Source organism: Macaca fascicularis, chromosome 1 (genome assembly GCF_037993035.2).
Source record: "Macaca fascicularis isolate 582-1 chromosome 1, T2T-MFA8v1.1".
Classification (NCBI taxonomy): domain Eukaryota; kingdom Metazoa; phylum Chordata; class Mammalia; order Primates; family Cercopithecidae; genus Macaca; species Macaca fascicularis.
The window spans coordinates 59,963,041-59,986,323 of NC_088375.1; the positions used below are offsets into that span (position 1 = coordinate 59,963,041).

At 50.8% G+C, this 23,283-nt stretch overlaps 1 protein-coding gene and 1 non-coding gene across 7 annotated transcripts in view; both read left to right on the plus strand.

The window, feature by feature from the left end:
• The window catches only part of LGR6 (leucine rich repeat containing G protein-coupled receptor 6), a 123,604-nt gene that overhangs the window by 16,471 nt on the left and 83,850 nt on the right, over positions 1–23,283 (plus strand). For all 6 annotated transcript variants that reach the window (XM_005540429.5, XM_045395003.3, XM_065539610.2 and 3 more), the window contains exons 2-3: positions 14,272–14,343; positions 16,742–16,813. In XM_005540429.5, the coding sequence (XP_005540486.3) occupies positions 14,272–14,343; positions 16,742–16,813 (144 nt within the window). The remainder of the gene's footprint in view (positions 1–14,271; positions 14,344–16,741; positions 16,814–23,283) is intronic.
• LOC123571246 (small nucleolar RNA U13) lies at positions 20,474–20,574 on the plus strand. Its single transcript, XR_006695428.2, has one exon. It is a non-coding gene; the product is annotated as a small nucleolar RNA U13 (small nucleolar RNA).

Sequence of the window (23,283 nt, forward strand, 5' to 3'; positions counted from 1 at the left end):
CCTCTGTCTCCCAGCCTCCCAGGTTCAAGCAATTCTCCTTACTGAGCCTCCCAAGTAGCTGGGATTACAGGCATGTGCCGCCACACCCGGCTAATTTTTGTATTTTTGTAGAGATGGCGTTTTACCATGTTGGCCAGGCTGGTCTCAAACTCTTGGCCTCCAGTAATCCACCTGCCTTGGCCTCCCAAAGTGCTGGGATTATAGGCGTGAGCCACTGCGCCCGGCCCAGTGTTTGTTTTTTTAAACTAAATATAATATACATAATAGAAAAGAGTACATATCATAAGTGTATAGCTTGATACACTTCCATAAGCAAATATACTTGTGTAACCAGCACCTGGACCAAGAAAGAGAACGTCATCACCTTTCCAGAAGCACTCCACCCCCATGCCCTCTGCTGGTCACTACCCTCCCCCATAAATATAGCGATGATCGTGATTTCTAACAACATAGGTAGGCTGTGCCTGTGTTTTGAACCCTATTATAAATGGGGCATTATTTTGCATCTGGCTTCTTTCCCTCACCATGTTTAAGGATTCACCCATGTTGTTGCTGGTGGTCATGGTTTGTTCATCCTCATTGTGGCATGGTACTCACTATGGGTTAATATAACCGAGTTTACCCATTCCGCTGGTGATGGGCAACTGGACATGTTCCAGTTGGGAGTACCATGGATAGCTGTGCTACGAGCAGTTTTGTACGGTTGTCTAGTGAGCACACGGATGTGTTTTTGTTGGTTAAGTCCCTGGGAATAGAACTGCTGATCAGAGTAGATCCGAGGGAGTCTCAAGGGGGTGAGAATGACTTTCCTAGGTGGAGAAGTGTGGGATGGGTCATTGGCTTGGGCCAGTGATGGAGGACGAGCAGAGGGAGGGGCAGGAGGAAGCCACAGTGGGAAGAGTGGCTCTGCTGACTGCTCCCCACTTACCTGGGTTAGTTTCCAGTGGCTGCCGTGACAAAGTACCGCAAACTGGGTGGCCTAAGTTTATTCTTTCACAGTTCTGGAGGCCAGAAAGCCAAGATCAAGATGTCAGCAGGGACACATTCCTGTCAATGGCTCTAAGGGAGAACCCACTGCGTGCCTCTTCCAGCTTCTGGTGGTTACCACATCACTCCAATCTCCGCCTCTGTCTTCACCTCACCTTCTTCTCCGTGTGTGAGCTCTGCGTGTCTACACAAGGGCAATTGACATTGGATTTAGAGCCCACTCAGATAACCCAGGGGGATCTCCTCATCTCAAGATCTCTTTCTTAGCTACATCTGCAATGGCCCTTTTTCTAAGTAAGATCATATTCACAGGTTCCAGGGATTAGGAGGTAGACACACCTTCAGTGGGGCCACCATTCATCCACCATACTTTCCCTCATTCCCATGGTAACACCCCCAGCTCATTTCCCCTCTTTGCAGAGCTCTGAGGCAGGCCACTTTCTGATGGCAAATCATGTCCTTTTTGGCCAGCTCAGGCCAAGCTTCCTCCAGGAAGCCCTCCCTGACCCACAGGTACTTGAGATTCCTTCAGCACTAATGTACAAGGCTCTGTCCAGCAGTATCTGTGGTTCTGAATCTCTCCTCAGACCGAAGTTTCCTGAGGGCAGGGAACACACACTGTTCACTGGGGCACACACACTTTCTCCAGTGCTCATCCAGGACTCTGCATAAACCGGCTCTGGCAATAAGGAACTTGGGCTGAAGGCACCTTTCCAACAGTGTCTGGTCCAGCCCAGGGCACCATGCCCAGTAACAGCCCCAATGTCCAACACTTCCCCATGTCCTCTCCTCCCCCTAGACACTGCCACCTTAGGGGTCCTGGCTGTTACTTCATCCCAGGGCCTGACTGGTAGTCTTAGTTACACACACAACACAGGGGAGGGAGGAAGGAGCTTGGGGCAAAGGGAGGGAGCCCAGCCCTTTGCCTTTCCTTGGAGAAGGCAAGGGAGACAGGAATGCCTTTGGCTGGGAGACCCTGGCCAGAGATCAGAAGATCAAAGGATGAGAAAATCAGGGGCGAGGCAGGTGGCACTCACTTGGAGGCACCAGAGAGAGGCGGCAGCTGCTGCCTCCTAAGGGCAGGGCTGACCCAGAACGCCCTACTCTACCCCCAGCCTCCCCAGCCCATCTTCCCTAACTTTATAGCGCTGCTTCTCCACCAGGAGGGGCTCTGTGGGTTGCATGGTGGTGAGGAGAGGGACTTCCACCGACATTCATGCTACACCCGTGGGTTCTCCCATTTAAACCTCACAACACATTAGATACTATTTTATAGATGCAGAAACTGAGGCACAGAGAGTAAAGGAACTAGTCCAATATCAAACAACTGCTAAGTGTTAGGGCCAAGATACAAACTCTGGCAGTCTGACCCCAGAGCCACTGAGGACTACACCATAAGGGCAGGCAGAGAACTCTTACTTAGTTCAACTGCAGCATGAGGGAGTGAGGCTAGGTATCAGGAAGAACTTCTTGCTGGACAGGGATTTTAGATCCAGATCTTGGATCTAGTTTTTCCATAGCTCTGATGAACCAAATAGTTCGGGAGTTAGGGAAGAGGGTAGATGGGTGGGGCGCTATCCAGAGGGAAGGGCATAAGAGAGAAGCGGCAGAACGAGAAAGGATCAGTGCGGAGGGCGGCGGGTACTGGACCGCGGAACTGGCATTCGAGGCCCCAGGGGCCGGATGGTCTCAGAGGGAGAGGGCCGCTTAACGCGGGCGGGACTGAACCTCCCCTGGGCCGGGAGTGCAGGGCGCGGTGCGCCCAGGTGGGCTTGCGGGGAGGGGTGCCGAGCTCCGGAAAGTTCCACAGGTCCTTCGCAGCCCTGGGGAGCAGGACCCAGAGGCCGACGCGACGGGTGGGGCGCTACCCGGGCCGGCCCTAATCCCCCTCCATTGTTCCGGGAGCTGAGGCCGCCTCCCCACTTCCGAACGCTTTCAGCCATGGGGCGGGCGACGCGGGCAACGGCGGGCAGGGGCGCGGCCAGGCGGGCTGGGGTGGGCAGGGGCTCGCGCCCGAGGTTTGTCCCCGCTCCTGGGGCCGCCGCTTCTCTCCTGGGTACGTGCGTGGAGCTAGGGACTCCACTGAACCACTTGGTGTGGGTTCGCGCTGCCACTACTTAACTTTGTGACACAGGGGGAAGTAACTTGGTATTTCCGAATCTCCGTTTCTTCATTTGGAATGGGAATAAATAATGCTTCGCTCCCTGACCTGTTAAAAAGGATGAAATGAAACCAAGAATGTTCAAGAGCTCTATAAAATGCAGAGACGTGGAGTGGGGGTCTGGAGAGGCGGAGAGGTGGCGAGACACCTTAATTTTGCAGAACCTCATCTGTAAAATGGATCAATGAAGTCTTTAGCACAGTGTGTGATCCAGCAAACGTAGCTCTTTTTATTATATGCTTTGAACTTTATCTTCTGCTCTTTTCCCCTAGATTCAAATAGAGTCTGGGATCCCATCCAATTTAGAAAACCCTCTGGCTAGGGTAGGGGTAGATGGTGTTTGGGTGCACCTCGGGCTGTGCATACGTGTGTGTGTGTGTGTGTGTGTGTGTTGGTGAGTTGAGTTGCTGGGTTGGGAAGGACGGTGCTCTGATGTAAAAGAAAAGCTTCCATCTGGGATGGGGCTAGTGAAGGTGGTGGGGGTGGTGAGGGTGGGACTCTGAATAGAGAGGGCTTTCTCCAGTTTTCCACCCCCAGACACACCCTGCCTGTTTATCCACGAAATAAAGGCAGCAGGACAAGGAGCTTCAGCTAAACAAACAAGGCTCAGAGATGTGGTCTGACTTCACCTCCCCAATCCTTGTGCAGCCCTAGTTCTTCCCACCTGCACCAGCTCCACCCAGTTCCTCTCCTGGGGGCCCTGGCTGGGAGCTTAGGGATTTCCATCCGAGGAGGGAAGTGCAGTTTTTACCCATGGAGAGGTCTGATCTAATGGGATGTCTCAGTCCTTCTCTCTAAGGGGCTTCCAGTCTGATAGGGTAGACAGAATTCACATCCACATACCTCCACGCACAGAAACAGTGCCCTCCTAGACGGAGCTGGAGATCAGAATGAGGGCTAGAAGAGACCCTGGTGAGCCAGGGAGACCAGGCTTAGCAGGATAGAGCGGGCAAGTCCTCTAATCCACAGCCACTGCCGTTTGCCTGTGCTGGATTCATTCAATTTCCCTCCTGCCTCAGAATCTGTCTTCCTTCCCCCTTAAATCCCTTGTCCAGGGCCCGCAGGTGGGGTGCCCACTCCTCAGAAGCTGTAGAAAATGGGCCTTGAAGCTGTGTGTGTATGTGACAAGGACAGACAACTGGGAGCCGTGTCTGGGGCCTGTCTGGGGAGACCAGCCGCATGAATGAGCAACCTGAGATTAGGAGATGACAGTTTGTAATCGAGGACAGGATCGTGTGGCCTCACTTTGTGACTGAACCCGCAGAGATCAGAGTCAAAAGGCCAAAGGGATTAGTCTGAGGAAGCCCTGTGACACGTATGTCCCAGTCCCAGCACTTGTCACTCAGGCTTGTAATTGTCCACTCTGTAGTCATTGTCCCCACTTAAGTTGCCTCTTTGAGGACAGGGAGCATCTGTGATTGGATTTTGCCGCTTCATCACCTAGCATAGTGCCTGATGTATATTAGGGTGCTCAATAAATGTTGAATGGACAAAAGGCTGCATGACTAAGTGAATGGTTGAAGGTTGGAGACTTCTTGCAGGAGGAGGTACTTGAACTGGGCTTCAGTAAATGGTCGAGTCGGGTGGTGATGCTCAAAGGTAACGTTTGTTGGTTACTTACCATGTGCTAGGCACTGCCTAAGTACTTTACCAGGGAGGAAATTAAGACAGAGAGAGGTGAAATAATTGTCCAAAATCATATAGCCAGTAAGTGGCAGAGCTAGAAATCAAACAGAGGTCAGCCTGACAACAGAGGCTGTACCATTGCTGCCCAATAGAATGCTCTGCAATGATGAATGTGTTCTAGAACCGTGCTGTGCAATACTGGAACCACTAGCTTTGTGTGGCTATTGAGCCTTGAAATGTGGCTAGTGCAGCTAAGGAACTGCCTTTTAAATTTAATTTTAACGAATTTAAATATAGTCACAAGTGACTAGTGGCTACTGCGCTGGACAGTATAGATCTCGCATTGTCTCTCAGAGAGGTGGTAGAGAGGAGAGGGGGCCCAGAAACAGTCCCCCATATCTTCACTGGTCTCCAGAGGCTTTGCCCTATCATGCTCCTGAGCTGTTCTCAGGTCACACTGTGGCCCCGGCTGGGCCTGGGAAGCCTGGGTCCCTTTAACTTCTCTGCCTGTGGGTGGCATGGCTTGGCAAGGAGGAAGGGGCCATTGAAGGAGAAGCACACACATGCATTATGCAATCCCTGTGCTATGCTTTGCTCTCAAGAAGCTTCTCTTGGCTCTGTGCATGGGCAGGGGAACACCTCCCCAGGCTCTCTGAGAGCCACAGCTAATTGCATGGGGGCAGGAGTGGCCCTTTGCACCTGACCTGCTGTAACACTTCTGACTGGGATTCAGGAACTTGTGTGGGCCACTCCAGTTTAGCAGCTGTGCTGGGGAGAGCCAGAGATGTCTCCTCAGTCTGGGATGGGCCTAAGTCCCTCCCAAGAGGATTCCCCTGCAGTGCTGAGGGTGGGGACCGGCCCTAGAACTGTCTCCATCTCCTTGCTGTGCCCAGGGGTCCACACCCTTGGCATGCTGTTGCTGTCAGATTAACCGCTTTCAGTAAGAAGAGGTCGGAACAATACGATTTAACCTGAAGTTGGTTCCTATGGTGGTGCCAAACCATGATTTCCCAAATCTAGCATTTTTGAGAGAGAGGAACCTCTTCTGGATCTCGTCCCTCCCTGACCTTCTTTCTCTACCATCAGGGTTTTTTGGAGACCCACATCACATCAATGAAACATCACCATGTAGTGGACAGTCTCTGACTTCTGACTTCCATGGTCTTTTAACTCAGGGGAAACAAAACAAAACTAACAAAAAAACCCCACCTTTTTGTTTCTCTCACCTGACTTTTAGGAATGTCTTCCCCTGCCTTTATCCCTCTCAGCTCCACCTGAATGAATTGGGTCACCTTCTGGCAACACTGTGGGTGCCCAGCATCTCCCTGGCTCAGTCTGACCTGCACAAGCTTTGCCTTTGCTTAGCAACTGCCAGGGACTCTCTCCCCTCATAAATAACCCCCCACTCCAGGCTCCCCTCCAGCTTCTCTTTTCCTATCTTCCCCCACATCCGTCCTCTCCATCACAGGCCCTCCTGCCACTCCAGGCAGTCTGGGAGATGTTCCTTTTACCAATAAGGGAGCCAAGAAAGGACAAAATAAAGCACTAGCCCTTTTATTTAAAAATACAGCATTGTTCTCACGCAGGACTTTGTGCAAAGCCAGAGAGAACAGGTTGTGCTCTTATGTGTGTGTGAAGATAGACACACATTTTCCTGATGGGAGTACACTCCCTTGTTTGGATATTTGTGAAAATTGCAAAAAATCCGAGAGAACTTTGTGTCATCTTGTGTGTTTGGAATCTCAAAGATGATAGCTAGTATTCAAGTCATCTCTGATAAGAAGGTGTCATCTAAAGTGGGGAGGCTGTGCTAGAAACCAAGATCAATCTGGTGGGGTGGAAAGAGCATCCCCCAGGGTTTTGGGAGACCTACTTGTAACACCCACTCTGCCATGAACTTGTCGTGTGTCCTTAGGTAACTCTGTTCCTCTAAGTCTGTTCCTGCACTAGCAAATTAAAGGAGTGTAGGTAGAGGAAAGTGCCTGCTCTTCAGCGGGTGTTTGGAAATGCACGGGGTGTTTTTCTTCATTTAAAATTTTATTTTAAGACAGAAAGTCTCAGTCTGTTGTCCAGCCTGAAGTGCAGGGGTACTACCCTAGCTCACCGCAGCTTCAAACTCCCAAGCTCAGGGGATTCTCCTGCCTCAGCCTTCCAAGTAACTGGGACTCTAGGTGTGTGCCACCGTGTCTGGCTAGTTTTTAATTTTGTATAGGGACAAAGTCTCACAATGTTGTCCAGGCTCATGCGGTGTCTTTGATGGTCACAATAATAGGGAGATGCTCCAAACATTTATGAGCAAGGCCAGGGAAGCGAAAAGCTCTGCAGCAAGTGGGACAGTCCCGCCCAGTGAAGAACTGCCCATCCGCAATGCCGACGGAGCCCCCACAAGTAACATGAGGTGCTCTCTGGTGCTTTCCTCTCCGAACTCGGTTCTGTGGGCTGCTCACATCTCATCCATGCCCCGCCTCATTCTGCCTGGGAAGCCTTCCCTGCTCACCCTCTCTCCTGAGTGTCTGTTGTAGTCTCCAGTCTGGGCACATGTTCTAGAACCTAATTGGGAGGGTGGCTGCAGAACAAAGCGGAGTACATATGTGGAAGTTTGCCGTCCCTTTGTGAGTAAACAGTCCTTCCCCAGCAACACTGTCAACTCCTTGATGGCCCAGACCTTGCCCTGGGCTTTGTCTGTATCTCACGCAGCACTGAGCTCAGCACACAGAAGCCTGTGGGAAAACAACTTCATGACCTTCAGGGCTGGCCGGGAACTTAGCATTCATCTAATGGAACCAGGTCCTCTGATTCCAGATTCTGTGTTATTTCCTCTCCGCCCCATCACCTGCTTCTGTTGTTGACAGAAGAATTCAGCAAGTGTTCTCTGAGCACCAAATGGTCTCGGTGGCGGCCAGCCTGTCTCCTGGCTCCTTTCAGTGGGAGAGAACCCCACCTTTGGACTCTCAACAGTGGCCTGTTCTGCTCCTTGCCAACCCACGAGCTGTCTCCTGACATGGCAGGATATGTGCCCGGGCCAGCCTGGCCCTCATGGGGAGGGGTTGCTGCTGAAGGTTGTCTGGGCAGCTCGTTAAGCACTAGTCAGAGACTGAGAGAAGGCTCGGGAGAAAGCTGCTGGTCCACTGCGGGAGCCAAGGGATTATTTGGAGGAGGACCTCACTTTAATTTCTCTAGAGGATGCCTGATTAAGAGAACAGTGAGCATTGTGAGCAACAGCCTTCATGGATTGGGTGCCAGCTTGGAACTAAGCATATGGTAGTTTCTTTATAGAGGTTAGGCCCTTATAGCAGCTGGGGGAGACATTGACACTAGGCAGGAGGAAGAACTTCCCTAGAGTAAAGGCTCGGCCACAGGAACATCACCTGTCTATGTCTGTAATGCACTCATTTGGATATTTATTAAGCATCCCATTTCAGGCACCCTGATAGGACTGGAGGATACACAGATGACTAAGGTTAAGTCCTTGCCTTGAAGAAACACATAGTCATCTGTGTCATTCTATAGTAATAATTATAATTCAGTTAGATGAGTAGAATATTAATAATAAGGCATAGTTATTGAGCACTGGGTTTTATTTATTTATTTATTTTTGAGACAGAGTTTCTTTCTTGTTGCCCAGGCTGGGGTGCAGTGGTGTGATCTTGACTCACTGCAGCCTCCTTCTCCTCCCGGGTTCAAGCGGTTCTCCTGCCTCAGCCTCCCAAGGTAGCTGGGATTACAGGTGCCCGTCACCATGCCTGGCTATTTTTTTGTATTTTAAGTAGAGACGGGATTTGGCCATTTTGGCCTGGCTGGTCTCGAACTCCTGACCTCAGATGATCCACCCTCCTTGGCCTCTCAAAGTGCTGGGATTACAGGTGTGAGCCACCGCACCCAGCCAGCACTGTGTTTTATATTTATTGACTTATTTACCTCACACTACAACTTTTTTTTTTTTTTTTTTTTTTTTTTTGAGATAGAATCTTGTTCTGTCGCCCAGTCTGGAGTGCAGTGGCGTGATCTCGGCTCACTGCAACCCCCACCTCCTGAGTTCAAGTGATTCTCCCTGCCTCAGCCTCTTGAATAGCTGGAATTACAGGCGCCTGTCACCGGGCCCGGCTAATTTTTGTATTTTTAGTAGAGACAGGATTTCACCATGTTGACCAGGCTAGTGTTGAACTCCTGACCTCGGGTGGTCTACCCGCCTCAGCCTCCCAAAGTGCTGAGATTACAGGCATGAGTTATCGTGCCCGGCCCACACTATAATTCTTGTGAGGTAACTAGTGTCGTTATTTCAATATCACAGGTGAGAAAATGGAGGCTTACAGATGGGAAGTGATATGACCAGGGTCACACAGCTAGTGAGTGTTGTGCTGGGGGGATGACAAAGGCAGGTGCCATCCTACATGCATGATAAGTGCTCAGTAAGCACTGTTGAGTGATCGTACGCAAAATACCATGGGGACAGGCGGTGCTGGGAGCACCTCACAAAGGAGGGGACTGTGGGGCATAGCCAACCCCAGGGGCTCGCCTCCTGGCCACTGTAGCTGGTTTTTTCTTGAAAGTAGATCTTCAGTGCTCCTATTAGACACACACACACACACACACACACACACACACACACACACTCACACACATTCACACACACACACTGTGTGAGGTGATGACTATCTTAATTAGTTTGATTGTGCTGATTATCTCACAATGTATACAGAGATTAGATCATCAAGTTATATGCCTTAAATCTATACATAAATAAAATAACTGGCTTTTTCCTGGCTGCAGGGATGGGCAACCTGAGTCCACAGTGGGACAGTGGAAAAGGGGTTTCTGCCCCTCTGGCCTCTTCTCCATCAGGGAAAGTGGCCACAGCTCGCCCAGGTCCACCGCAGGGGACCCAGGGGCTTGTCTTTCACTGCTTCTTCCTCCCATAGGAAAAATTCAAACAGACCCAATCCCCTCGGGCCCTTGGGTATGAGCCAGATTGCCTCAGCGGAGGGTCTCCTATGATCCCAGCCCCTTTCAGCTGCTCTCCGACCCGTTCCCCAGCATCCTCCCTCTTATCAAACCTGTTCCCTGTCTCCATGGTGACACCGCCTTACCCAGTTTCCTTGGGTGGTCTGGTTGCCTCACAGGGTGAAACTCTGAGAACATTTTCCTCATGTGCAGCCAGAAACTTCCACTTCACATGCCCAGGACTGCCCCTCTCTTCTCTCCTCTCCATTCCCCTCCTGCAAGCCCCTCCCTGAGACATTTCCCATCCCCACCCCATCATGGCTGTGTCCAGTTGAGAGGACTCATAGCCCCTCCGGGTATCCCAAGGGCTCCCAAGAAGAAGGCTTCAGAATGAAGTCACAACCCATCATCTCAATCCCCTTGCTGTACATGCATATGTACAGATAAACACATGTGCCCTCACACATGACATACACATGCCTAGCACCCTCAAAACAAGTATATCCAAGAGGCCAGGTATCCCAACCCATGACCTCCACTTCTTTTTTTTTTTTTTTTTTTTTGAGACGGAGTCTCGCTCTGTCGCCCAGGCTGGAATGCAGTGGCCGGATCTCAGCTCACTGCAAGCTCCGCCTCCCGGGTTTACGCCATTCTCCTGCCTCAGCCTCCCGAGTAGCTGGGATTACAGGCGCCAGCCACCTTGCCCGGCTAGTTTTTTGTATTTTTTTTAGTAGAGACGGGGTTTCACCGGGTTAGCCAGGATGGTCTCGATCTCCTGACCTCGTGATCCGCCCGTCTCGGCCTCCCAAAGTGCTGGGATTACAAGCTTGAGCCACCGCGCCCGGCCGACCTCCACTTCTTATACATATCTACAAGTTCATGCAGCCCAGTGAATGTAGCCACAACCAAACCCCAAGCACCCAAGGATCAAGGTGCACTCTTATTTCCCCTGGGTCCAGGCATGGCCTGAATGTTTGAACTGTGCTCTCTGAGTTGCACAAAAAACCAGCTGCACAGCCAACCTCCCAGGATAGTCATATGTCAGTAGGAACCACCAACATGACAGAGCAACCTCTGTGTTTGGAGTTTCTGTGTGTCAGTTCCTTCCCTGTCATTGTGCAGGCACAGCCTCCCCACAGCAGGGCCCAGTGCCTCTTGCCAGGACCCTTAGCCATTCCCAGGGCCCGTGGCATTGGCTTGGTGGCTCTCGGCCTTGAAATCCCCACTTCACCTCCTGCTTCCAGCTCTGCACGCTCCTCTTCTTTCCCCTTCCCCTGGCACCAGTCTTACCCCTTTTCCTTTTGTGAAAGAGCCAGCCCTGAATGGGGCTCCCTCCACCCTTGAACAGTTGAAATTCGCCTCCTTGCCCCACCCCAGCCCCTTTAGTGAGCACTGCAGCTGGGCTTTGTGTTGTCTTGGGGCAGGATGTGGGGGGGAGTGGAGGGGTTCAGGCCCCCTCCTCCGCAGGGGAGAACAATGAGGCCGCTAGTCAGGGTGGTGGGGCACAGGGAGTGGGTGGGGTGGGGGCCATGGAGGGACATCAGAGCCTCTGCGGCCGGCCCCTGGAGGGACAGCTGAGTGATGAGGCCTGAGTCACATGCCCCGAGTGCTCCTTGAACTCCCGCTGCGTTCCTGTCGAGACACATCCAGAAATGCACAGGGTAAATATTTAGAGGTAATCATTTTTTTTTTCCGGCACCTCGAGCCTCCTGCCTTGCTGAGAATGAGCCAGGGGTGGGACACCGGGGGAGGAGTCCAATCCGGCCCAGCTTCTGCAGCTTGGGCTTCTGTGGGCGTCGCCCTACGTTCTCCTGACACTGTCCAGTGTGCTCCTGCACCTTCGCATTTCAGCCACAATCTGAGGCTAGTGGGGCCTGAAAACATCCTGAGGACCAAACCCTGGCTTAAAATCCATCAACAGGCTGGGTGCGGTGGCTCACTCTTGTAATCCCAGCACTTTGGGAGGCCACGGCAGGTGGATCACTTGAGGTCAGGAGTTCGAGACCAGCCTGGCCAACATGGTGAACCCCATTTCTACGAAAAATACAAAAATAGCCAGGCATGGTGGCAGGCGCCCATAATCCTGCTACTTGGGAGGCTGAGGCAGGAGAATCGCTTGAGCCCAGGAGGCGAAGATTGCAGTGAGCCGAGATCATACCACTGTACTACAGCCTAGGTGATAACAGTGAAACTCTGGGAAAAAAAACCATCAACAAACTCTCTCGGTTCTGCCTCTCTCCCACCTTAAACTGTGGCCACAGCATACCAGCTGCAGCTTCTGCGGAGCCGTTTCTAGACCCACAAGCCCAGAGGTGACCCTGCTGTTTCCACAGGGGAGCAGGGAGGGAACGGTAGATGAGAAGCAGCGCTGGGTGCAGCATGCCAGTTCCTTGGTTCTACCCTGCACGGAATGTCTCCCTTCCTTGGAGGACATGGAGTCTGGAGCCCAGGCTTTATCAAAGATAAAACATTTGAGACTAAACAGTCTTTTTATAGATTGGAACAGGACTCCCAAGCACACGCTCTCCTGGCTGTTCCCCAGCTTGCCTTTCTGGGCACACACAGAAAGCACATGCATTTCTTGTGGGGAAATGGAGACACTGAGGTTTGAGGGCGACAGTGCATGTCTAGGGAAAGGAGAAAGCCTCAAGAAGGCTTGGGGGGCAGTGCCCAGCCTTGTGGTGTCTGGTCTGGGCCCACCTCTGTACCCCCTCAGGGAAGGGGCAGGCAGAGATGAGAATCAGGTATTAGGAGTTTGAAGTAGGATGGAACCCAAATGTGCCAGGCACACATACACAGTCTCACAAACTGTTGCTCACCCAGGCACAAACTGTGAAGAAGATGCCAACACAGGGTGGGACCCACAGAGGAAGGTACCAACCCCTCTCTACTACTTTCTTCCTTCCATCTTTCCCTCAGTGTCCTGTGGGTAAGTGTCCCAGCCCCACAGGCCTGTGGAAAAGGCACCAGCCCCTCTCCCACTGGCCTGTGGGGCTGGGGCACTTGCCCACAGGACACTGAGGGAAAGGTAGGAGGGGAAAAGCAAATATGTACCGTGTCCGTACTATTTATTAGACAGTCTGTAAACATGAGCTCACTTAATCTTTACAAGCACCCTACCAGCTTGGTGCTGTCCTATTTTTATAGATGAGGTCAACTAGGGGCCCAGCAGTCAAGGGCCCAAGATCCGACAGGTAACTGCAGAGGAGAGATGTGACCTCAGGGCCTTTTGACTTCAAAACTCAGTGCTCCTTTCTCTTTGTTTTCTTGAGTGTGAAATGGAGATAATGATGGAAGCTAATTTGGGGTTATTATGAGAATGGAGGGAGGTTGTTTGGATAAAGGTTAGCTGGTGTCTGACACAGAGTGGGCCTCCAGTAAATGCCAGGGTAATTATTGTGATTATTTTGTGTTCAGGGCCTCTAAGAGGGCAGTGACACTGAAACCCCGCACAGGGTCTGTCAGATGATATGCGCTTAAGATGATCAAGGCTATGGATCTGCAGAGGGACTGGGATGCTTACACCCTTTGGGAATCTAGTGGTGTGCCAATTCTGTGACGTGCCAAGGGTCAAGTCTTCCAGGTGGACTAAGGCAGTGGTCCCTAACCTATTTGGCACCAGGGACCAGTTTCATGGAAGACAATTTTTCCACAGATGGGGGTGGAGTGTGGGGGATGGTTTTGGGGTGAAACTGTTCCATCTCAGATCATCAGGCATTAGTTAGAGTCTCATAAGGAGCATACAACCTAGACCCCTCGCATGCGCAGTTCACAGTAGGGTTTGCGACCCTATGGGAATCTTATGCTGCCTTGGCTGATCTGACAGGAGGCGGAGCTCAGGTGGGAATGCTCACCCGCCCGCTCAGCTCACCTCCCTCTCTATGTTCCGCCTGGTTCCTAACAGACCAAAGCCTGGTTCCGGTCAACTGCCCCGGGCTTGGGGACTCCTGGACTAAGGGAAGCAAACAGGTAGAGCCTGGTAGGCACTTCAAAGGGCAGTGAAATGCCACTAGCTCTGGGATTGAATCAGAGGATGGTCCCCCATGGGGAGCCCAGGGACCATCTTACCAGTTCATGAATAATGAATGAGCCTGCTCCATAGATCAGAATGGCAGTGATCTCTGGGCCTCAGTTTCCCCACCGGTAAAAAGCGTGGATGAGATATTATTTGTATTTGGCGATCCCTCCCTTCCTGCTCTGAAATTCTATGAATTTTACTCTAGTTCCTCCCTTTATAGGGAGGCCAGTTTCCTGCATAATCCCAATCACAGCCAGTCCCAGGGGAGTCTCACAAAGGAACGGTGAAAGGCAGAGGGGAAAGTGGGAGACCATATAGAGAGAATCCTCAAATGGCCCAGGAGGCCTGACTCCTAGCTTAGTTCTTGCTCTTAGAGAGAATGCAGCTGCTGTTGCCAGACTGGCTTTGGAGTTAGAATGGCCTGGTGGGGGGTAGTGTGGGAATCTCAGAGGTCCTTCAAGGGGGTTTGGCACCTGGACAGTGCCAGATGGCCCAAGTGGGGAGTTCACAGCTCCTTTTCCCATTTTCTCTCCACCAGGGACCTTAGTATGAACAACCTCACAGAGCTTCAGCCTGGCCTCTTCCACCACCTGCGCTTCCTGGAGGAGCTGTGAGTAGACGCTTTGCAGGGTGGGAGGCAAGCGTGGGCTGTGTCTAACATCTCTGGAACCAGGGCTCCCCAGGAGGTGGGGTGGCGAGAAGAGAAAGGGGCTTGGGAAGCTAAGACTGTTCTTGACAGAAGGGTGTTCTTTAGCTGACACCTGGCCCAGGTGTGAATTGACATGCTGGGCCACATGGCATGGGAAGTCTAGGATCTAGCTTTCATTGCTCTTTGAAACCAGTTCCTCTTTGCAGCATTCCCTCCTAAAGTGAATAGTCACACTTCTCCCTGGGAGTCATCTTTGACCTGCTGTCATCCCCTGTGTCCAGCCACCATCCCCTCCCCAAGGCCTGGTGGTTCTTCTCTGGGATGTCTCTCACCTCCACCCCGTTTCTCTAGTCCCACTGCTCCTGCCCCAGATGCCCGCTCACATCTGGGGGTTGAACCAGCCTCCAAACAGGCAGATGCCCTCCTTCCATTCTAAATTACTCTGCACACCTTCAGGATGCATCTCACCAGCTCAAAAGCTTTCTGTAGTTCCCCATGGCCTAAAAGATCCACTTCTTAGACCCTCCCTTACAGTAAAGGTCCATTTCCTCAACAAAGTGCTCCCTGGTGAATCCCTGCCCACAGTGGTCGCTCTCAGGTTGAGATTCTTAAATCTGGCCTTATCTGTGAGGGAGGCTCATAAGTAAACCATCTCCTGGGTTAGAGTGACTGACTGCCTGCTCTGGGAAGCCAGGTCATTCTGTCCCAATCCTTCCTTTCATCCTAGCTCTATATTTCCAACACCTCCTAGCCCTGTTTATTCTTATTTTCACACCACATAGATCCTTGGGGCTCTAGAAATTTTGCTTAAACTTCTCAAACTGAGGATTACAGCTCTTTCAGAATTTGTCTAACTCTTTTAGAATTTAAACAAAAAAATCATAAACAAAGAAACTTCACAAATTGTGAGTTCCTGGCCCCGAAAGCATTCACAATTTCACCTCTACCCTGGCCCCACTACTCCCCTAACAGACGTCCCCACCTTGACCCTAGACAGTGCTCCCCAAGGATATAGTCAACCTGCCCCTGTTGGAGTTTTGATCCCTAGGGCCATGGCTTGGTCTCCAGACCAAGTACCTGTTGAACCCCCTCTAGTAGACAGGCAAGCTCAAGGTGCTCTGGGAGAAAACAAGATAAAAGCCTTCCTGCCACCCCCAGGTCCAGGTGAGGCTGAAGAGTAGTGTGGCCAGCAAGTTAGCAGGGGAGTGTGGCAGCTGTTGGCTCAGGCATCCAGGGCGTTCTGTGTAAGGAAGTGGTCAGGGTCGGCCTGGCTGGTGGGCAGGAAAACCTTCCTGGAGGAGGAAGATTAAACCAGTTTTCAAAGGAGATGGACAGGGTAAGAGGCAGTGGAGGGGCCTTTTGAGGGGGAGATAACCTAGCTTAGGTGGGAATGCAAAGCAAGAGCAAAGGCCAAGGAGCTCAGGCAGACCTCTCAGGTCATGGGAGGTCTGGACCCATTTTAGAGGCTCCACGTAAAGGACCTTTCCACGGCAAATACCCACCTACAGAACCCAAGCTAGGAGACCTCAGATGTCACGATGCCTTTCCACACAGTTTTTTTTTAAACAATATATGTCAAATAAAGAGACTTTTATTATTATGTTTTAAAAATAGCTTCTGAGGTATGCCTGAATAGTCTCCATATCTACAAGCCTCTTGGTAGCAACTGATGCACATAATAATATCCCTGGGGACTTTGGAGATCAGGCAGTGCCTTCATGTACAATTAAACTCTGCTCAGTCAGGTTTCAGCATTGAGTGTATTTCATTGCATTTGCTCCTTTTAGATCTGGTGATTGCCCCTGACAAACGTGGAAATGCTTAATTAGACCAGAATCTTAGATGAATCACAACACCCCGTTTTCTAACCCTCCTGGATTAGTGGGGGTTAGCTGTGTAGTTTAGGGCCTGGAGAGACACAGACACACCCCCTGGTACTCATCCCTCCACTGATGACACCGTATGATGCAGTCCAACAGTTGAGAGCAGGTGGTGGGTAATCCAGGTTAGTACAGAACAGGATGAGGGGAAACTGTGGCTGTGAGCCTTGAAATTAGTCAGGTCTGGGCGAGAACACCAGGCTCTGCCATGGACTGGTTCTGTGACCCCTAGGGGATGTGGTTGACTTCTCCTAGCCTCAGTTTGCTCATCTGAAATTTGGGGAAAATAATAGGCACTTTACAGGATTATTGTGAGAACTGAGGCAATGCATGTGAAGTATTAAACACATTGTAGATCTCAATAAATGGTAGTTCTTACCACCGCCCTCCCTTCCCCTATCCCAAGACACTGACTTATGGAGGTCACCACCTCCTTGGGTTACCTGCCAACATCGTTGACCATTGTCTCTGATTTCCAGGCGTCTCTCTGGGAACCATCTCTCACACATCCCAGGACAAGCATTCTCTGGTCTCTACAGCCTGAAAATCCTGTAAGTATAGGTACACCTAAATTTTACATAAAGCTGCAGCACTGAGAATTGTGAGCAAATCAAAGTTTCAGAACCCAGGTCTTGGTTTACCACTGCCTTGCTTATTATTTCCTTATCTTCACTTTCAGTTTCAATTGTTATTTCCATTTCTTTGCTTCACCTTGTCTGTAACAAACTTTATGATTTGTCAACAAACATTTAATTGTATCTGCTACATTCAGCCACACTAAAAGGAAGTGAAACATTAAAAAAAATAAAGTGTATAATGACCATCGACATAGGTCTTTGTGGGGCTGAGTTCAGTTACAGACCCACAGGTCTCTCCCCATGACCTCTAGCCCAAGAAAGGGATAAGACTGTTTCTGGAGAGGGGAAATCCAGGTGGCTTTTCTTTGGCTCTTCTCCTTGCAACCCAACCTTAGTCTCTGTGGCTGCAGCAAGAGTTTCCATTCTGGCTGTAAACATATTCCCTCCTCCAGTCTTCAGGTTGCTTCCTCCCTGCTCCTCCTTTGCCTATTCCCTTTGAAGCAAAAGTGAGAGTTGGAGAGGACCTTTTGTTATTTCACCTGGCTTCCACTTGCCATCAAACTGATTGCCCATTTCAGGGAAAGGAAGGCTGAGACATAATCTCCTCCCATCCCAACTCATGACTCACTTTGTTCCAACTAAGACTGTCCTCCCCAAGCCTCCTCATATTCTTATGATGAGTGAGGGTAAGAAGAATTGGGAGGAAGCAGATGCATAGGGACTGAAGGTAGATAGGAGAGGTTCCCAGGGAGGGTGCGTTGCCACAGGGTCTGGTTTGGGAAGAAAAGGAGGATATTGGGGAATGATGTTGGAGCAATAGAATGAGCAGTTGGGGCTTCCCTAAAGTGGTGAGTCATTCCCAACTCTGCTACTCCCTTACCCCTGACTTGACTTGCAGACAGTTGAGCAGGTTGTTCATTGCACCAGACCATCTGGTTAAGGAAGTGAGAAGGGGCTGAATCCCAGTCCTGTGCCCTGGCTTGGGGCTGTATTCACCCAGAAAGGGATATCTTTTAACAATGTACCAGAGTTGCTGATGGGTTAGTGGTGGTCCTACCCCGCTTGGCCCATGAGCTCCAGGCTTCCAGCTGGTCAAGGTCAACACTCCACATCTAAGCACTTTCTCCTTTCCCTGTGTTGTTGGTCTCTGGCCCCTCTGTCTGTGAATCTCTGACTCACAAGGCTCTCTGGTCTCTATCCTTCCCTTAATCTCTGCTCTGTCCTTGGGTCTCTCCTGTTGTCACCAGCCTCAGTCTCCTTGTCTCCCCCTTCTCCTTCTCTGTCTCAGACCTTGCTCTCCCTCTCCCTGCCCCACTATTCCCTGCCTCTCAGTTCTGCTTCTTCCTGTCTCCTCTCTGTGTCTCTCTCCCCATAAACATCTCTGCCCTGGGGAGCAGGGGAGGCGTTCTGAAACAGACACACAGTGCAGGCGGCCTACTTGGTGGTGTGTCTGTGCCCAGTGACAGGCTCAGACCTGCAGTCTGGATTAGAGAGCAGGGCTCTGTTTACTGGGCCTTCAGAAGATGTGAGACTCACGTCCCATTCCTAAGACTCCGGCTTAGAGATGAGCCTCCTCTTTCTTCTTTGCCTGCATTAGGCAATAAATCAAAGCTTCAGAGAAACCACAGGCCTCCCGCCCCCCTTTCTGCAAATGGCACCCTTGGCTCAGTGAGTAGGGCAGCAGGGAGAGGTTGTAGGCAGGAGTTGAATGGGAGCTGAGGACAGCCAGGCTGTCCACTCCCCCACTTTGCCATTGAGCCCCATTTTGCCCCATCCTCAAAGATCACCTGGTCCCCCAAAGCCTTTGTGTCAGTCCTTGGCCTATAGAACCTCTCTACCTTAGGGATGGGTTGGGTGGTCTTGGGGAATTATCCTCTTATATGCTTCAAAGCAGAAGATTCCACCTGCATCCTAGGCATGAATTACTCTCTGATGTCTGATGTCAATTTCCCTTGTAGTTCCTTCCATTGCTTTCTTTTCAGAGCTGCAAGAAAAATAGAGCAGTAGCACCGTGATAATGATAACCTATTTTTTGTACCAGGAGACGGTCAGCTTAGCTGCTCCCCAGTCTTCTCTGGGCCTGGGACCCTTATCTGAGTGGCCTCTTCTTATTTCAGAGGCCGGGCTCTCCCTGTGGGACACTCTGCCTTGGTCCTTCTCTCCCGAGGCAAAGGATTAAATAAAGAAGATTCTCTCTCTGATCCTTTCTTAAATGACTGTGACAGAAGCCCTCTCTCATGTCTTTCCCACCGCCCCCCACCCCCCACCCATCCCTGCCTGACCTGGAAATATTACTCTTAAGATCTTCTTCTTCCTCTGCGAGCTCTCTAAGTCTTCAACCCATAGGCTCTGGCCAGGCTCAGATCAAGAGAGTCAGCCCCTGCGGGGAATTTTCGGTCTCACACTGCTATCTCTGTCCTGTAGAGCTGGCAAGGTCCAGACGCTAGTCTTAACCATTACTAGTCTCACCATCCTGGCTCAGCACTGGAGCTGTGCTAAGGGAAGCCACAGTTCCCTTTGTCCTAGGCATGTGGGAAAATGCCTGAGCCTCTGGGGGCTCCTGTCCTACCTGTTTTTACACAGGGGCAGCTTTGGCCAGAGCTCCTGCATCTTGACCTACGGCCTAAGGGTGTGGGGATGTATGTGTGCGTGTGTGTGTCAGACTTCTCCAGTCTTTATCTCAGAAGTTTCCTGTCTTGTCTCCATCACAGGTTTCTTTCCCCAGAGCTGCCCTCCCAGAGAGCTGGGTGAGGCCTGAGGCTTGGTCATCTTCCCACCTCTGAAGACAAGCTCCTCCCTCCTTATGCCAGATTGGTCTGACATAAGATGACCTGGCATCTAGAAAGATTTCTGCTGGGCTTCAGTTGCTTCTCACCAGGCCCAGATCTGGGAAGTTGGAGTAACAGTCTGAGGACCTGCCTCCCGTCCTGCCCTCAAGAGACTGGGCAGGAGATTTTCCCAGGTGCCTTGCTCCTGGATTGAGCCCAAAATCCCTATAAGTCTGTGACTGTGGATTTTTAGCCCATGCCATCTTGATAAAGACGAAGGCTCTTAGAAGGCAGCTCCTGCTTCCTCAGCTGGGGTTCATCCCACATGAAACCCTGGCTCCAGGCCATAGAGGAGTGGTTGGGAGTTAGCATCTCTGGGACCCATCCTGGAGGAAATCTCCCTGAACCAGCCTCTAGTGTAGCCCTTTTCACCCTGTATGGAACTGTCTTCAGTTGACAATAACTGTGTTTACTCTCCGCCTGGCTAGGCGGTGACCATGCCTGGCTGAGTCTGGGCTCCATTAGTGTTGATGAACTGAATTGAGCTGACCCATGAAAGGACATGCTGGTCATTTGGGAGTGCTGGGCTCTGTCCGAGCCTCACTAACCTGGCTCAGGGGAGAAGGCTGCCCCCTCTGAATCACCCCTGTACATGAGGCAGTCTTTCAAGGGACTGGATGACAGGAAGTAGATCTCATGTGCAGTCAGAAGCCTTGAGGTCAGACTCAGAGCCTCACCAGACCCCAGAACAGGTGTTAAGAAGGATTTCAGATTTCCTCTCTCTGAGCCTCCATTTCCTCACCTTTTAAAGTGGAGGAGTCAGAATAAAATTTCCAACATTTTTAGCTGTGGAAACTTAAAACAGATTCTTTGTATTTCATACACGTGATGATCAGTGTTCACCCTCATGAGTGAGATGTGCCACCCTTGGACCTTGTTACAACATCAGCACATTACCCCTTTACATGATTTTTTTTTTTTTAAAAAAAGGAAACAAAATCAAAAGCATTTTGTGGGCTGGGCGCAGTGGCTCATGCCTGTAATCCCAGCACTTTGGGAGGCCAAGGCAGGTGGATGACCTGAGGTCAGAAGTTCAAGACCAGTCTGACCAACATGGTGAACCCACATCTCTACCAGAAATACAAAATTAGCAGGGCTTGGTGGCACACACCTGTAATCCCAGCTACTTAGGAGGCTGAGGCAGGAGAATCACTTGAGCCTGGGAGGTGGAGTACAGTGAGCCACCTCCTTGAGAGTTGCGCCATTGCACTCCAACCTGGGCAACAAGAGCAAAACTCCGTCTCAAAAAAAAAAAAGGCATTTTGTGTCGACGTCTCAATACATAAAACAGATGAAGGAGGTCTCTGGTTAAAGCGAGTAAAGAGGGTGGTACACTCCAAGCTGTGTCTTACCTACCCGTCCCATAACCCCCAAGCACTTCTACAGAACTAAAGGAGCATTTGGAAACCACTGGTGGATCACCTCTTTTATACCTTTGGACATGACACTCATGGTTCCTGCCCCTAAATGCCTCTCTGGTCAGAGAGGTACTTCACATGTGTGAGGAGGGGAGGAGTGCTGAGGACTAGACTTCTACTGGACCAATGTCTGCATGTTAGAGTCAGCTGGGAGCTTGCTAGTGATGCCTCATATTCCTTCCCCAGAGACTTTGCCCCGGAGATTTAACTGGGCTTCAGTGTGACCTGGGCATTGGGATTTTAAAAATCATCCCAGAGGTCAGGTGCAGTGGCTCATGCCTGTAATCTCAGTGCTTTGGAGGGCTGAGGCAGGAGGATCGCTTGAACCCAGGAGTTTGAGACCAGCCTGAGCAACAAATCAAGACCCCATCTCTACAAAAAAAAAATGTTAAAACCTTGTCTGTTGATTCTGATGTACAACCAGGGCTAAGAACCACTGGATTAGATAGACTGCCTCTCCATATAGAACCAGGGCTAGAAAGAGAAGTAGGAAAATGTCGTCATAAAAGCACTGGCCTGAGAGACAGGACTTGAATCCTAGTCTTGATTCTGCCATTAATTTGCTTTGTAACTTAGGGCAAGTTACTTTCCCTCTCTGAGCCTTCGCCTCCTCATCTTGGAAAACAAAGGGCTGTTTTCTTCCAAGCTTTATAACCCAGTTGTAGTTCAATAAAAGAATGATGGCTGGCAAGTGAGACCAGGAACATCAAGAGAAATGGGTCAGGGCCAAAGCTGACTGCCATGCTGACCTCCAGCTTGATGGGTGTTGATTCCATGAATAAAAGGACTTTCTGATGATCAGACTGTCTGGCATGGGATGAGTTGTCTGGGGGAGACAATGAGTTCCCTGGCACTAGAAGGAAAATTAAGTGCCCTGAGAAGATGTTGCAGTGTCTGCATTGGTAGGAGGTACAATACAGAAACCTTAAAGCTCTTTCTAGATCTCTCTCTGGGATTTGACAAAGGAAAGGATGGAGGAATCTTAGGAGGTGATGTAGGTAGAGATGCATTGAGGGGCCTCTTGGAGCTCAGGCTCACCTGTGCAGTGACCAGATGTAGCCTCCTGGGCCCCTGGAGGAGTGGGGCCTGTGAAGAGGCATGAGCAGCCTGTGACCCCCTGCTTTCTCAGCCATCATTTCTCTTGTATTCTTGCTCCAAGCACCCTCAGGCTTCTGCATGAGAATCAAGGTAGGCCCCTGAGATGGGAAGTGAAGGCCCATCCTTTAGATGAAAGAAGTCAGGATGGCTGGGAGGGTAGAAACACTAAGCAGGGCAGAGGGCAGGAGATGTCCTGGATGGGATGTCACCACTGAGTGAGGCTTTATGCACCTTCTGGCAGCCTATTCCTTTGAAAGATGAAGGAATCAAGGTCCAGAGAGTGGAGAGGAAGTGACTTACTCAAGTCATGCAGTAAGTGGTAACACTGAGACCAGATACTAATCATGATAATTTATAGTATCAGTGAATGTGCTATTGAACTTGTCCTCTGTGTGAGACACTGCCATTGAGTGCTTTACAGGGGTGATTTTATTTGATCCACACAATCAGTGCATGAGGTCAGTATCACCCCCAACTTATAGATGAGAAAACTAAAGCCCATGGTGCTTAAGTAGCTTGCACACTATCACACAGCTGGAGGCAACAGAGTTAGGATGTGGATCAGGGCTGTCTGACTTCAGAGTCTGCACCTGTGACAACTATACTTTAAGGAAGCCCAAGAGACACAGGTTTGAATTCCAACCCTGAAGCAACACGCTGTAACTGGAAAGGCCCCTCTGGCACTTGGTGGAGGCTGGATTGAAGGGGCCACTGGAGGCCAGCAGACCTTCAGGAACACAGAGTTTGCATGGAAAGGGGCTGAGCCCTCCAGCTGCTCAGAGCCCTGGGCTCTGCCCCTTCCTGCATCCAGGCCCTTCCCCTGTGTGGCCCTTGCCCCTTCCCCACCCTTTGGGGTGGCAAGGAGGAACCCAATCCCAGGGGTCCCCAAAGTCTGTCTTTGTTCTTTGTTGTCCCTTCTGTAGCCTTGCCTCTATGAAGGGCTCCTCCTATCCCCACCCATTCCCACAGTGAGCTCAGCATTCTTTTGTTCTTGTGATGCTGAGATTGGGTTCATATTTGAGATTTTCACATACCCGTAAGAGGAGTTTAAGAGAGATGACATGTGACTCTAACCAGGACATCACATAGGAGGCGTGGA